The following is a 14,064-nucleotide window of genomic DNA, read 5'->3' as shown; positions in this document are numbered from 1 at the left end:
TGACATAGAGCTAACATTTGTTATGAAGCTATGGCTTACTGTATTGATTTGTCAATCTGGGCTTTAATTCCAGTCATTTCAGAAAGTTAACCAAATTCAATTTTAATTTCCAGATGTTCCTCATTGAAAAGCATTGAAGAGAATTGGAATTTCAGTGTACTTCCAGAAATGACTGGAATTTAAATGGAATTTACCCCGACTCTGATTAAATACAGCAAAATGGCCTAGTTACTTGTGACCTAATTTTGTTTGAACCAATGTCATAGGGCCGTTCATGCTATCCTGTATGGCTCTGTACATATTCCTCTTCATGATCATGCTGTATCCTGTTCCTGCCATCGACAATTTCCTGGAGGTAAGTGAGACAAAATGTCCGACCCAAAATGGCTGCCATTGCCTGGCATGATGTGGTGTAGTGTATACTTTGCCTTGTGACGCTTTTGTCTTGAGACTAGCTAACCCCATCCCATTACGCTCTTTCCCCGTAGATTGTGTGTGTTCCCCATGAATGGCGCGTAACAGTGGTCATCATTGTCCTAGTGAACGCTGCTGTGTCTTTCCTATTGGAGGTACAGTATAGGGAACTTCATGTGTATTCACCCTACAATCTGTCTCTACAGGATTCAGCTTGTTGAGAATCTTGCATGTAGACATCTGTGATTATTAAATGACACCAATCCAATCAATTGATACAATCCCTCAATAATCAAATATAACAACCACATTCAATCAATATTTCTTAAATAATGTGCGTTTTTATTTTTGACTGTTGTTCTGAGTGACATCCTTGTCTTTGCTCGTAACCTGATCATCACCCCCTAATTATGGACGATTAGCAGCCATTTTCTTTTCACTCCTGCCCAATGAAATCTTCCTTAGACTTTGGTCCTTGACATCATCTTATGGAAGCTGGTGTTCAGTCGAGACAAGCAGGGGGGCAGCGATGGCATGGCCGTCACCTCCGCTACTCTCACACCTCAGGTTGGGAATGTTTAGGCCAGTACGTCATGGCCGTCACCTCCGCTACTCTCACACCTCAGGTTGGGAATGTTTAGGCCAGTACGGCATGGCCGTCACCTCCTACTCTCACACCTCAGGTTGGGAATGTTTAGGCCAGTACGTCATGGCCGTCACCTCCGCTACTCTCACACCTCAGGTTGGGAATGTTTAGGCCAGTACGGCATGGCCGTCACCTCCGCTACTCTCACACCTCAGGTTGGGAATGTTTAGGCCAGTACGTCATGGCCGTCACCTCCGCTACTCTCACACCTCAGGTTGGGAATGTTTAGGCCAGTACGGCATGGCCGTCACCTCCGCTACTCTCACACCTCAGGTTGGGAATGTTTAGGCCAGTACGGCATGGCCGTCACCTCCGCTACTCTCACACCTCAGGTTGGGAATGTTTAGGCCAGTACGGCATGGCCGTCACCTCCTACTCTCACACCTCAGGTTGGGAATGTTTAGGCCAGAACGTCATGGCCGTCACCTCCGCTACTCTCACACCTCAGGTTGGGAATGTTTAGGCCAGTACGTCATGGCCGTCACCTCCGCTACTCTCACACCTCAGGTTGGGAATGTTTAGGCCAGTACGTCATGGCCGTCACCTCCGCTACTCTCACACCTCAGGTTGGGAATGTTTAGGCCAGTACGTCATGGCCGTCACCTCCGCTACTCTCACACCTCAGGTTGGGAATGTTTAGGCCAGTACGTCATGGCCGTCACCTCCTACTCTCACACCTCAGGTTGGGAATGTTTAGGCCAGTACGTCATGGCCGTCACCTCCGCTACTCTCACACCTCAGGTTGGGAATGTTTAGGCCAGTACGTCATGGCCGTCACCTCCGCTACTCTCACACCTCAGGTTGGGAATGTTTAGGCCAGTACGTCATGGCCGTCACCTCCGCTACTCTCACACCTCAGGTTGGGAATGTTTAGGCCAGTACGTCATGGCCGTCACCTCCGCTACTCTCACACCTCAGGTTGGGAATGTTTAGGCCAGTACGTCATGGCCGTCACCTCCGCTACTCTCACACCTCAGGTTGGGAATGTTTAGGCCAGTACGTCATGGCCGTCACCTCCGCTACTCTCACACCTCAGGTTGGGAATGTTTAGGCCAGTACGGCATGGCCGTCACCTCCGCTACTCTCACACCTCAGGTTGGGAATGTTTAGGCCAGTACGTCATGGCCGTCACCTCCGCTACTCTCACACCTCAGGTTGGGAATGTTTAGGCCAGTACGTCATGGCCGTCACCTCCTACTCTCACACCTCAGGTTGGGAATGTTTAGGCCAGTACGTCATGGCCGTCACCTCCGCTACTCTCACACCTCAGGTTGGGAATGTTTAGGCCAGTACGTCATGGCCGTCACCTCCGCTACTCTCACACCTCAGGTTGGGAATGTTTAGGCCAGTACGTCATGGCCGTCACCTCCGCTACTCTCACACCTCAGGTTGGGAATGTTTAGGCCAGTACGTCATGGCCGTCACCTCCGCTACTCTCACACCTCAGGTTGGGAATGTTTAGGCCAGTACGTCATGGCCGTCACCTCCGCTACTCTCACACCTCAGGTTGGGAATGTTTAGGCTTTGCGTATTTATTTTGTTCTCTTTCACTTTGTAGATCTAGTAGTTGTTCCTCCCTTTCCCCCCCACTAAGACCCATAGTAGTTGTTCCTCCCTTTCCCCCCCACTAAGACCCATAGTAGTTGTTCCTCCCTTTCCCCCCCACTAAGACCCATAGTAGTTGTTCCTCCCTTTCCCCCCCACTATGACCCATAGTAGTTGTTCCTCCCTTTCCCCCCCACTAAGACCCATAGTAGTTGTTCCTCCCTTTCCCCCCCACTAAGACCCATAGTAGTTGTTCCTCCCTTTCCCCCTCACTATGACCCATAGTAGTTGTTCCTCCCTTTCCCCCCCACTATGACCCATAGTAGTTGTTCCTCCCTTTCCCCCCCACTAAGACCCATAGTAGTTGTTCCTCCCTTTCCCCCTCACTATGACCCATAGTAGTTGTTCCTCCCTTTCCCCCCCACTATGACCCATAGTAGTTGTTCCTCCCTTTCCCCCCCACTAAGACCCATAGTAGTTGTTCCTCCCTTTCCCCCCCACTAAGACCCATAGTAGTTGTTCCTCCCTTTCCCCCTCACTATGACCCATAGTAGTTGTTCCTCCCTTTCCCCCCCACTATGACCCATAGTAGTTGTTCCTCCCTTTCCCCCCCACTAAGACCCATAGTAGTTGTTCCTCCCTTTCCCCCCCACTATGACCCATAGTAGTTGTTCCTCCCTTTCCCCCCCACTAAGACCCATAGTAGTTGTTCCTCCCTTTCCCCCCCACTAAGACCCATAGTAGTTGTTCCTCCCTTTCCCCCCCACTAAGACCCATAGTAGTTGTTCCTCCCTTTCCCCCCCACTATGACCCATAGTAGTTGTTCCTCCCTTTCCCCCCCACTAAGACCCATAGTAGTTGTTCCTCCCTTTCCCCCCCACTATGACCCATAGTAGTTGTTCCTCCCTTTCCCCCCCACTATGACCCATAGTAGTTGTTCCTCCCTTTCCCCCCCACTATGACCCATAGTAGTTGTTCCTCCCTTTCCCCCCCACTATGACCCATAGTAGTTGTTCCTCCCTTTCCCCCCCACTATGACCCATAGTAGTTGTTCATCCCTTTCCCCCCCACTAAGACCCATAGTAGTTGTCCTTCCCTACCCCCCCATGCATGCACAATGTTGATACATTGATCCTTGCTCTGGCTTCTGAGGGGCTTGATATTCAATTAATTTGTTTTGTCTTTTTTATGATTGAATAAGCTGAGAAATAAGTGACATTTAAATTACTAAGAATGATAGATGCACCGATATGGAAAGATCCAGTTCGAGAACCATTATTTTATGGGCCGTAATAGACATGACCAATATTTTAAAAACTGCTTTGCAGAAATATCTGCAAATCTTCTCAAGCATGCCTTGAGTTTAAGTGGCAGATAATTTTGGAAATAAAATATAATCTTAATATCAGGTATGAAAGATATTGATACCGATATCATGTTTTTAGCAATTATTGTCCTACACAGATATTTAGTCTAATATACAGTGCATTCGGAAAGTATTCAGACACCTTGACTTTTTCCACATTTTGTTATGTTACACCCTTATTCTAAAATGGATTAAATAAAACATTTTCCTCATCAATTTACACACAATACCCCATAATGACAAAGCGAAAACAGGCTTTTAGAAATGTCTGCTAATTTATAAAAAAAACAAAACGGCAATACCTTATTTACATAATTAAATCAAATGTATTTATATAGCCCTTCTTACATCAGCTGATATCTCAAAGTGCTGTACAGAAACCCAGCCTAAAACCCCAAACAGCAAGCAATGCAGGTGTAGAAGCATGGTGGCTAGGAAAAACTCCCTAGAAAGGCCAAAACCTAGGAAGAAACCTAGAGAGGAACCAGGCTATGAGGGGTGGCCAGTCCTCTTCTGGCTGTGCCGGGTGGAGATTATAACAGAACATGGCCAAGATGTTCAAATGTTCATAAATGACTAGCATGGTCAAATAATAATAATCACAGTAGTTGTCGAGGGTGCAACAAGTCAGCACCTCAAAAGTAAGTGTCAGTTGGCTTTTCATAGCCGATCATTGATGATATCTCTACCGCTCCTGCTGTCTCTAGAGAGTTGAAAACAACAGGTCTGGGACAGATAGAATGTCCGGTGAACATGTCAGGGTTCCATAGCCGCAGGCAGAACAGTTGAAACTGGAGCAGCAGCACGGCCAGGTGGACTGGGGACAGCAAGGAGTCATCATGCCAGGTAGTCCTGAGGCATGGTCCTAGGGCTCAGGTCTTCCGAGAGAGAGAAACAAAGAAAGAAAGAAAGAAAGAAAGAGAGAATTAGAGAGGGCATACTTAAATTCACACAGGACACCGGAAAAGACAGGAGAAAAACTCCAGATATAACAGACTGACCCTAGCCCCCCGACACATAAACTACTGCAGCATAAATACTGGAGGCTGAGACATGAGGGGTCGGGAGACATTATTCAGACCCTTTGCTGTGAGACTTGAAATTGAGCTCCGGTGCCTCCTGTTTCCATTGATCATCCGTGAGATGTTTACCTGTGGTAAATTCAATTGATTGGACATGATTTGGAAAGGTACACACCTGTCTATATAAGGTCCAACAGTTGACAGTGCATGTCAGAGCAAAAACCAAGCAGTGAGGTTGAAGTAATTGTCCGTATAGCTCCGAGACAGGATTGTGGCAAGGCACAGATCTGGAGAAAGGTAGCAAAACATTTCTGCAGCATTGAAGGTCCCCAAGAACACAGTGGCCTCCATCATTCTTAAATGGAAGAAGTTTGGAACCACCAAGACTCTTCCTAGAGCTGGCCGCCCGGCCAAACTGAGCAATCGGGGGAGAAGGGCCTTGGTCAGGGAGATAAACAAGAACCCGATGGTCACTCTGACAGAGCTCCAGAGTTCCTCCGTGGAGATGGGAGAACCTTCCAGAAAGTCAACCATCTCTGCCGCACTCCAACAATTAGGCCTTTATGGTAGAGTGGCCAGATGGAAGCCACTCCTCAGTAAAAGTCACATGACAGCCCACTTGGAGTTTGCCAAAAGGCACCTAAAGACTCTCAGACCACGAGAAACAAGATTCTCTGGTCTGATGAAACCAAGATTGAACTCTTTGGCCTGAATGCCAAGAGTCACATCTGGAGGAAACCTGGCACCATCCCTACGGTGAAGCGTGGTGGTGGCAGCATCATGCTGTGGGGATGTTATTCAGCGGCAGAGACTGTGAGACTAGTCAGGATCAAGAGAAAGATGAATGGAGCAAAGTACAGAGAGATCCCTGATGAAAACCTGCTCAGGAACTCAGACTGGGTCAAAGGTTCACCTTCCAACAAGACAACAATCCTAAGCACACAGCCAAGGCAAAGCAGAAGTGGCTTTGTGACAAGTCTCTGAATGTCCCAGCCAGAGCCCGGACTTGAACCCGATTGAACATCTCTGGAGAGACCTGAAAATAGCTGTGCAGCACCACTCCCCATCCAACCTGACAGAGCTTTTTATTTACTTAGTTAGTTAAGAACAAATTCTTATTTACAATGACGGCCTAGGAACAGTGGGTTTAACTGCCTTGTTCAAGGGCAGCTCGGGGATTCGATCTAGCAACCTTTCGGTTACTGGCCCAACGCTCTAACCACTAGGCAACCTGCCACCCCAGCTTGAGAGGATCTGCAGAGAAGAATGGGAGAAACTCCCCAAATACAGGTGTGACAAGTGTAACAGTGTAGGTTCCGTCCCTCTCTTTGCCCCAACCCGGGCTCGAACCAGGGACCCTTGCACACATCAACAACTGACACCCCACAAAGCATCGTTACCCATCGCGCCACAAAAGCCGCGGCCCTTGCAACGCAAGGGGAAACCCTACTTCAAGTCTCAGAGCGAGTGACGTCACCGATTGAAACGCTATTAGCGCGCACCACCGCTAACTAACTAGCCATTTCACATCGGTCACACAAGCTTATAGCATCATACCCAAAAACACTCAAGGCTGTAATCGCTGCCAAAGGTGCTTCAACAAAGTACTGAGTAAAGGGTCTGAATACTTATGTAAATGTGATATTTCATTTTTTTTCTTCATTTTTTTTTATAAATCTTCTAAAAATCTGTTTTTGCTTTGTCATTAATGGGGTATTGTGTGTAGATTGATGAGGGGGGAAAAAAACAATTTAATTTTAGAATAAGGCTGTAACGTAACAAAATGTGGAAAAGGTCAGGGTCTGAATACTTACCGAATGCTCTGTATCATGCATTATTACTAGAAATAAAAATACTTTCTGTAGCATTTGAAAAGCAACCACTGGCGTACCACACACCACCGCAAGGTTGCCCCCCCAGAACCCTGGAGGTCTCCAATCCCCCTCCCCAGAAAGCATATGTACAGGTCATAAGCCATAGCAAAAATTGAGAGTTACAGGACATTTGCTGTAAAAATGCAAAATTCTCTCAGCCTCATTGCAAAATCTGTAGAATAGCATGCTATTAACTATACAACTGCGCATTTTTGTCTCTGCCCCATGCCAATATGTGTAGAACTGCTGGAAATTATCCTTGAAGCAGCAACATTTTCTCTTAGCCTCATTGCAAAATGTGTAAAATAACATGATTAGCAACATGTGTAGAATTGTACGCCACTAAAGGCAACTTTGGTCTATGCTGATACTGGATGATTCCTCACGAAACTAGGGGGAAAAAGACCATGATTTGGGGGATTTTTACTAAATGTAATCCATAGAAGGTTCCTTTTGGAGAAAGGATTGTTGATATTTAACCTTTATCTTAAAGCGTAATTGAGCTGCAGCTGAGCAGTTACATTCTATTTCGGCCTTTCTGTTCAACAGCTGCGCCATACTGCCATCGATCTGCCGTCCAGGGAACAATATATATATATATTCAATAAACTAAGGAGTACCACTGCTCTCTGTTATGGCCCATTTTATACAGAGAAATTGGCATAGTAGGCGATCTAACCAATCACAGCCGTCCTTTTACTTGCATCATTGCACATCCTGCAAATCACCAGCAGAGGGCGACCATTTAGAATCCATTTTCACATTCACTCTGTTGGTAACGCTAACAAATTGGATCGTAACACTAAAAGTAGATCGAACCACCCAGTTTATATTTTTTAAATATTAAAGCTGATATTTTTTAATATTCTTGAATGTATGTAATGAATTGTTATTAAAAACAAAATACTACTCATATTACATAGCAAGTGGTAAAGCTTCATATGACACCCATTTTTTTGCTTTGTAGCCCCTACAGATCAAACATTATGGAGTCTTAAAGGAGGCCTGGGTAATGCCGAAATGTCATAATTATTCCAACTTCAATTAATTATTTCTCAATCATGCTTTAAGATACAAATGTCAAATAGACAGTGGGGTTTGAAAATATTGACACTCTTGATAAAGATGAACAATAATGACTAGAAAATAAGTAATTCAAACCTCTCACAATTCCCAGTAACGGGAGGTTAGTGTGTCTTGGGGGTATGATCTTTGACCCTCTAACTTTCTCACTGATCATTATTCACAATTGATTCAGATGTAATCATGGTAGCATCCACATTAATGTAGAAGTGTTTAGAAACATATTCTTGTATTGTCATTTTGACTCCAAAATGACACTATGTTATTTACCATTCATTTCTATTGGGCACAAAATAATCTGCAACACTACCAAAACGAACTGCAAATGCATCCTACACATTTGTAGAGTCACAAGCTTGATGTAGTCATTGCATGCTAGGAATATGGGACCAAATACTTAACTTTTGACTTCTTTATTTATTAGAATCTTTAGGGGTGTTAATAATTTTGACCCCTACCTTTTGTGGAGAAAAAAAAATATTACTTCTTAAAAAAAATATTTCTCTGAGCAATTGTTTAATTTCCCAATTTTTTTGGAACATACATTATAGCTCAGTATTTGAATACTTTATTTCATACAGTCATTATTCCTCATCTTTATCAAGGGTGTCAATAATTTCACACCCCTCTGTGTCAAATCCTTCTTCCAAAGGACCTTTCTATGTAGTCAATTTCGTGAAAATCCCCCCCCCCCCCCCTTTTTTTTCGCGTTTTTCTCGTTTCTCACCCTACTGTGGTCTATGCTGTTTTCTTGTTTGATTTGTGTATGTACTATTTCTAGTCTGCTAATGAGCGTTGGTGCACGGCGTTCCTCTCCTGGCTGTTCGGTCAGAAGGAGAAGACCCCCAGAGTGCGCTACATGCAAGTCGCCCAGGAGCTGCAGGAGGACCCCGACTGGCCCCCCAAACCTGCTACCGTCACCTACACCACCAGCACCCCCCACCACACTGTCAGCATGTGACACATGGCCACAAAAAAAGAATTATTTAACGAGGCAAGTCAGTTAATAACAAATTCTTATTTACAATGACGGCCTACCCCGGCCAAACCCTCCCCTAACCCGGACGACGCTGGGCCAATTGTGCGCCGCCCTATGGTACTCCTGATCATGGCCAGTTGTGATACAGCCCGGGATCGAACCAGGGTCTCTAGTGATGCCACTAGCACTGAGATGCAGTGTCTTAGACCGCTGTGCCACTCGGGAGGCATACAGTACCCAGTCTAGAACCTTTCATTCCCTGGACCACTAACTGGTTTATAACCAGTTTCAAGTCTAGAACCTTCCATTCCCCGAACCATTGACAGGTTTATAACCAGTATCAAGTATAGAACCTTCCTTTGCCTGGACAAGTAGGGCTGTGATGATACCAGTATCGCAATATTTTTTCCATGGCAAAAATGAAAACATGAAGTAGACCAAACTCTTAGGTATTTTAAAAACCTACTGTAAGTAAAATATTGTGTGCAATAGGCAGATTGGTTGTTGAGTAACAAAACGGACGCGTGCGTAACTATGGGGAAAAACAGACAGGTTGGCTTAGATTGTTGACAACATGTCAACTATATTTATTCTCCAATGTTTATTGAAAACCAAAATCCATTTGCACAATGAGCACTTGTCTCTCAAATACATCGTAACAGTTGTTAGCTAGCTAGCGAATTTGAGCCATATTAGCATTGACATAAAATCAGTCAAAACACCTCAAAACAAGACATGGTATCAAGAAGATGAAACTACCTGAAATGAGTCACTTGCGATTCCCCACATGGCAGTTTCTTGTCATTGTTGGTATCTATCTGGCCATCCAGAATCACAACAACTCAGACTTCTGCCCCATTTTGAAGAGTGCGCATCGTTTTCGTGACATTGTCAGCTTACCCATCTATAGCTAGGAAAATAAATAATTGTGACTCCAACATAAGGGCTGGTTTCCTAAAGAAGTTAAATCTGCTTCGTTTTTCTTTTCCAAGATAATAACAAGTATCGCAATACTGATATCGTCCCGGCTCTAGTTTATAAACGATATCGAGTCTAGAACCTTCCATTGCCTGGACAACTGACCTGGTTTATAACCAATATCGAGTCTAGAACCTTCCATTGCCTGGACAACTGACCTGGTTTATAACCAATATCGAGTCTAGAACCTTCCATTGCCTGGACAACTGACCTGGTTTATAACCAATATCGAGTCTAGAACCTTCCATTGCCTGGACAACTGACCTGGTTTATAACCAATATCGAGTCTAGAACCTTCCATTGCCTGGACAACTGACTGGTTTATAACCAATATCGAGTCTAGAACCTTCCATCACCTGGACAACTAGCCCCATATCCAGGACTAAACAAAAATAATCATGTGAAATCACATCATGAGCTTGTAATCAGACTGTGATCCTGTCAACTTCTTGACCATAACTAGACCATAACTGCTCCGTCCTTACCCATAACCCCCAAAGCACACATAGAACCCCAGCAATGTGACTACTGACAGGCTGCCCCATACTGGGTATTTATAACCCTCTTTTTGCTATTAGTTGAGCCTTGGTGTAGAGGCCCAAAGATGATGTCTTTCCAATACAGGGCTTGCCTTGCACTCACCACTGGTTGATTTTTCATCTTCACAAAGACTAAGAACTATGGAATCGTCCACTAACACTTTCTCACCTGCCTTGATTGCTGCTCCAACGAAATGTCAAGAGTTAAAGAGAACATGTGTGAACAGGACCTTACTGAGGGAAATGGAGGGATTTTTTATTTTTTATCAACACACCCAGATTATGCATTTTGAAAGCACTGTGTGTGTTTTAAGCGTGAGTGGTACTACTGTATTTGCCAAGATTGAATAACATTCCAATGTACCAATAATATATTGCTGTGTTTCTCTGAGAATTTGCTACGCTTTATGAATGTAATTCTTCCTGTGGAAGTATGTGAGTGTCCGTGACCCTTGTAAAACCTGAACACTTGAGTTCATCTGGTGCCTGTGTGTTTGTGCGTGTGTATGCAGGGTTTTTTCGGCATAGAAAAGTCTTAGGCAGGACTTAATACAAAATTATTGGGATGGGAAAACATTTTCAGTGGAAACTTAAATGACTTAAACCAGATATATATTAAACCAGATATATATATATATATATATATATATATATATATATATATATATATATATATATATATATATATATGAGATGATCTTTGAGAACTAACAATCACCCAAATAAAATCTAGCCCGTTAGGGAGAATCAAAAATTCGAGAAATTATGCATTCAGTATTTTTGTCATGGCATGGGGCCCCCATTCATTTAGTTATGTTTGAGTCACTCCGATAGCATATCAATGCATAAGCCATGGCAAAATGTGTAGATTTGCTGAAAATTTGCATAGAAAATTATTTTTCTCTCACATCATGACAAATGTGTAGAATTGCAGGATATTTTTTTCTGCGGACCAAGAGGGCATCTAAAATTTTCAGTCGGTAACCGCACTATTCATCACAGCCACCACCTAACCCCAATTTTGATCCAGAAAAAAACCTGGTGGGTGTGTGCACGTACACTCCTGTACGTATTTATTTGGATGCTGAAGCTACATCGTTTTAATTCAGCTCTATACTCTAGCATTTTGGATTTGAGATCAAATGTTTCATATGAGGTGACAGTACAGAATCTTTTATTTTAGGGTATTTTCATATATACCTGTTTTACCATTTAGAAATGAAAGCACTATGTATCTAGTCCTCCCATTTTAAAGGCGTCAAATACTTGAAACGTTCAAATAGGTGGACTAAATACATGAAGTGCTTTAATCTTAAAACGATAAAACGGATATGTATGAGAATACCCTCAAATAAAAGGTGACATTCTGTACCGTCTCCTCATATGAAACATTTGATCTCTGTAGAATAGCAGACCTAGAGTATCCAAGTGAGGTGATGGATGGGAATGAGGTCATGCCATACCTTTTGTAACATTTATAAACCATTGCACCTGACCTAAATGCTGCTTTTATCAAAGGGAATTGTTTTGAAAAGATATCACATTTTGATTGTATTTTATATTCTCTGAGATTAACAGCTAATTCTAATATCTGTTTTTTCAATTTGTACAGTACATGTTTTACAACTGATGTATCGCCTGTATTGTTTAGTATACACTCCCGTTCAAAGGTTTGGGGTCACTTTAGAAATGTCCTTGTTTTTGAAAGAAAAGCAACAACAAACAAGTCCATTAAAATGTTGTAAATGACTATTGTAGCTGGGAAAAGCTTCTTTTTTCATTTTTTTTATAGAATATCTACATAGGCATACGAAGATCCATTATCAGCAACCATCACTCCTGTGTTCCACTGGCACGTTGTGTTAGCGAATCCAAGTTTATCATTTTAAAAGGCTAATTGATCATTAGAAAACCCTTTTGCAATTATGATGGCACAGCTGAAAACTGTTGTTCTGATTAAAGAAGCAATAAAACTGCCCTTCTTTAGACTAGTTGAGTATCTGGAGCATCAGCATTTGTGGGTTCGATTACGGGCTCAAAATGGCCAGAAACAAAGGACTTTCTTCTGAAACTCGTCAGTCTATTCTTGTTCTGAGAAATGAAGACTATTCCATGTGAGAAATTGCCAAGAAACTGAAGATCTCGTACAACGTTGTGCACTACTCCCTTCACAGAACAGCGCAAAATGTCTCTAACCATAATAGAAAGAGGAGTGGGAGGCCCCGGTGCACAACTGCGCAAGAGGACAAGTACATTAGATAGTCTAGTTTGAGAAAAAGATGCCTCACAAGTCCTCAACTGGCAGCTTCATTAAATAGCACCCGCAAAACACCAGTCTCAACGTCAACAGTGAAGAGGCGACTCCGGGATGCTGGCCTTCTAGGCAGAGTTCCTCTGTCCAGTGTCTGTGTTCTTTTTGCCCATTTTAATCTTTTATTTTTATTGGCCAGTCTGAGATGTGGCTTTTTTTTGCAATTCTGCCTAGAAGGCCAGCATCCCGGAGTCGCCTCTTTACTGTTGACGTTGAGACTGGTGTTTTGCGGGTACTGTTTAATGAAGCTGCCAGCATTAACATGTCTACACTGTATTTCTGATCTGTTTATTTTAATGGACAAAAATTTGATTTTCTTTCAAAAACCAGGACATTTCTAAGTGACCCTAAACTTTTGAACGGTAGTGAACATCCAAGCTTGTTGATATTGACCTAAACATTTGTCAACAATTACTTTGAATAGATCTCGCTGTAAAGGTCTCACCAGAAGTATTAAATGGATAGTTCAGTGAAATTAAATAGTTCGATATTTGTTTCCTTACCTTTTTAAATGTCATGCCCAAATCATCTGTTAAATAGATTGTATTGTTCAATGACTTGGTTTGAAATTATTTTAAGATAATTTGGGCATCAATATATGGGGGAGATTGATGTTCATTGATTTTTAGTCTGAATATGCTAATATTAGCCTTTGTTGGCAGTGGCTAGTTTAACAAAACCAAAGTGTGGATTGCAGTCTCTCCTTGTCCATATACAACTTTCAAGGTAAGGAAACAAATCTAAGCATGTAATTTCACTAAACTATCCTTTAAATGCCTTACTGCTAGTCAGAACCACAAAAAAAAGAAAAAATTAATTGTAATGATTGTTTACTTTTAATTCCTTCCTTTCCATTGTGATACAACTCACAAAGAATGTGTGATTTTCTGAAATTGTCTACAATAATATTGATATTTTCCCTTATGTTTGCTCTGTAGAGAGGATTGCATAAATGCCTTCTTCCATTCTGATGACTTAACTCAACCATTCCATTTGCCAATAAATCTGTATATTAAAACACTCCTGTGGGCTTCATGGGGGGCTGACCACGGTCACAAGTTTTACACTTACTGATCAATTATGAGCTTTCCCAGCCGCCTCGCTGCCTGGCATATGGGCGCTTTAAAGCCCAGAGAGTGTAAGAGGGTATCATTTCATGTGGAGATCAGGGCCCATAGCTGTGAATGGGTGGATTTAGAGTTTAGAGGGGGACCCTGAAAGAGAAGAGGGGTGCCTGGCTGCTCAGTGCCAGTGAAAGGAATGCAATCTCCCAGAGATCAGGGCAAGAAGAGGCCATTGAGGAATAT

General features: G+C 43.0%; 1 protein-coding gene across 2 annotated transcripts in view; it reads left to right on the top strand.

Moving 5' to 3' along the window:
• LOC106598853 (polyamine-transporting ATPase 13A3) overlaps positions 1-13,777 on the top strand; it is a 46,510-nt gene extending 32,733 nt beyond the window's left edge. Inside the window, exons 30-32 of one of the 2 annotated variants that reach the window (XM_045714507.2) lie at positions 267-355; positions 489-569; positions 8,732-13,777. In XM_045714507.2, the coding sequence (XP_045570463.1) occupies positions 267-355; positions 489-569; positions 8,732-8,911 (350 nt within the window). In that variant the 3' untranslated portion in view covers positions 8,912-13,777. The remainder of the gene's footprint in view (positions 1-266; positions 356-488; positions 570-8,731) is intronic. The other variant, XM_014189868.3, reaches the window with a different exon arrangement.
• The last annotated feature ends 287 nt before the right edge of the window (positions 13,778-14,064 follow it).

This window comes from Salmo salar, chromosome 03 (assembly GCF_965601325.2).
Source record: "Salmo salar chromosome 03, fSalSal1, whole genome shotgun sequence".
In the NCBI taxonomy this organism is placed as follows: domain Eukaryota; kingdom Metazoa; phylum Chordata; class Actinopteri; order Salmoniformes; family Salmonidae; genus Salmo; species Salmo salar.
This window is presented reverse-complemented; position numbering and strand designations above follow the sequence as displayed.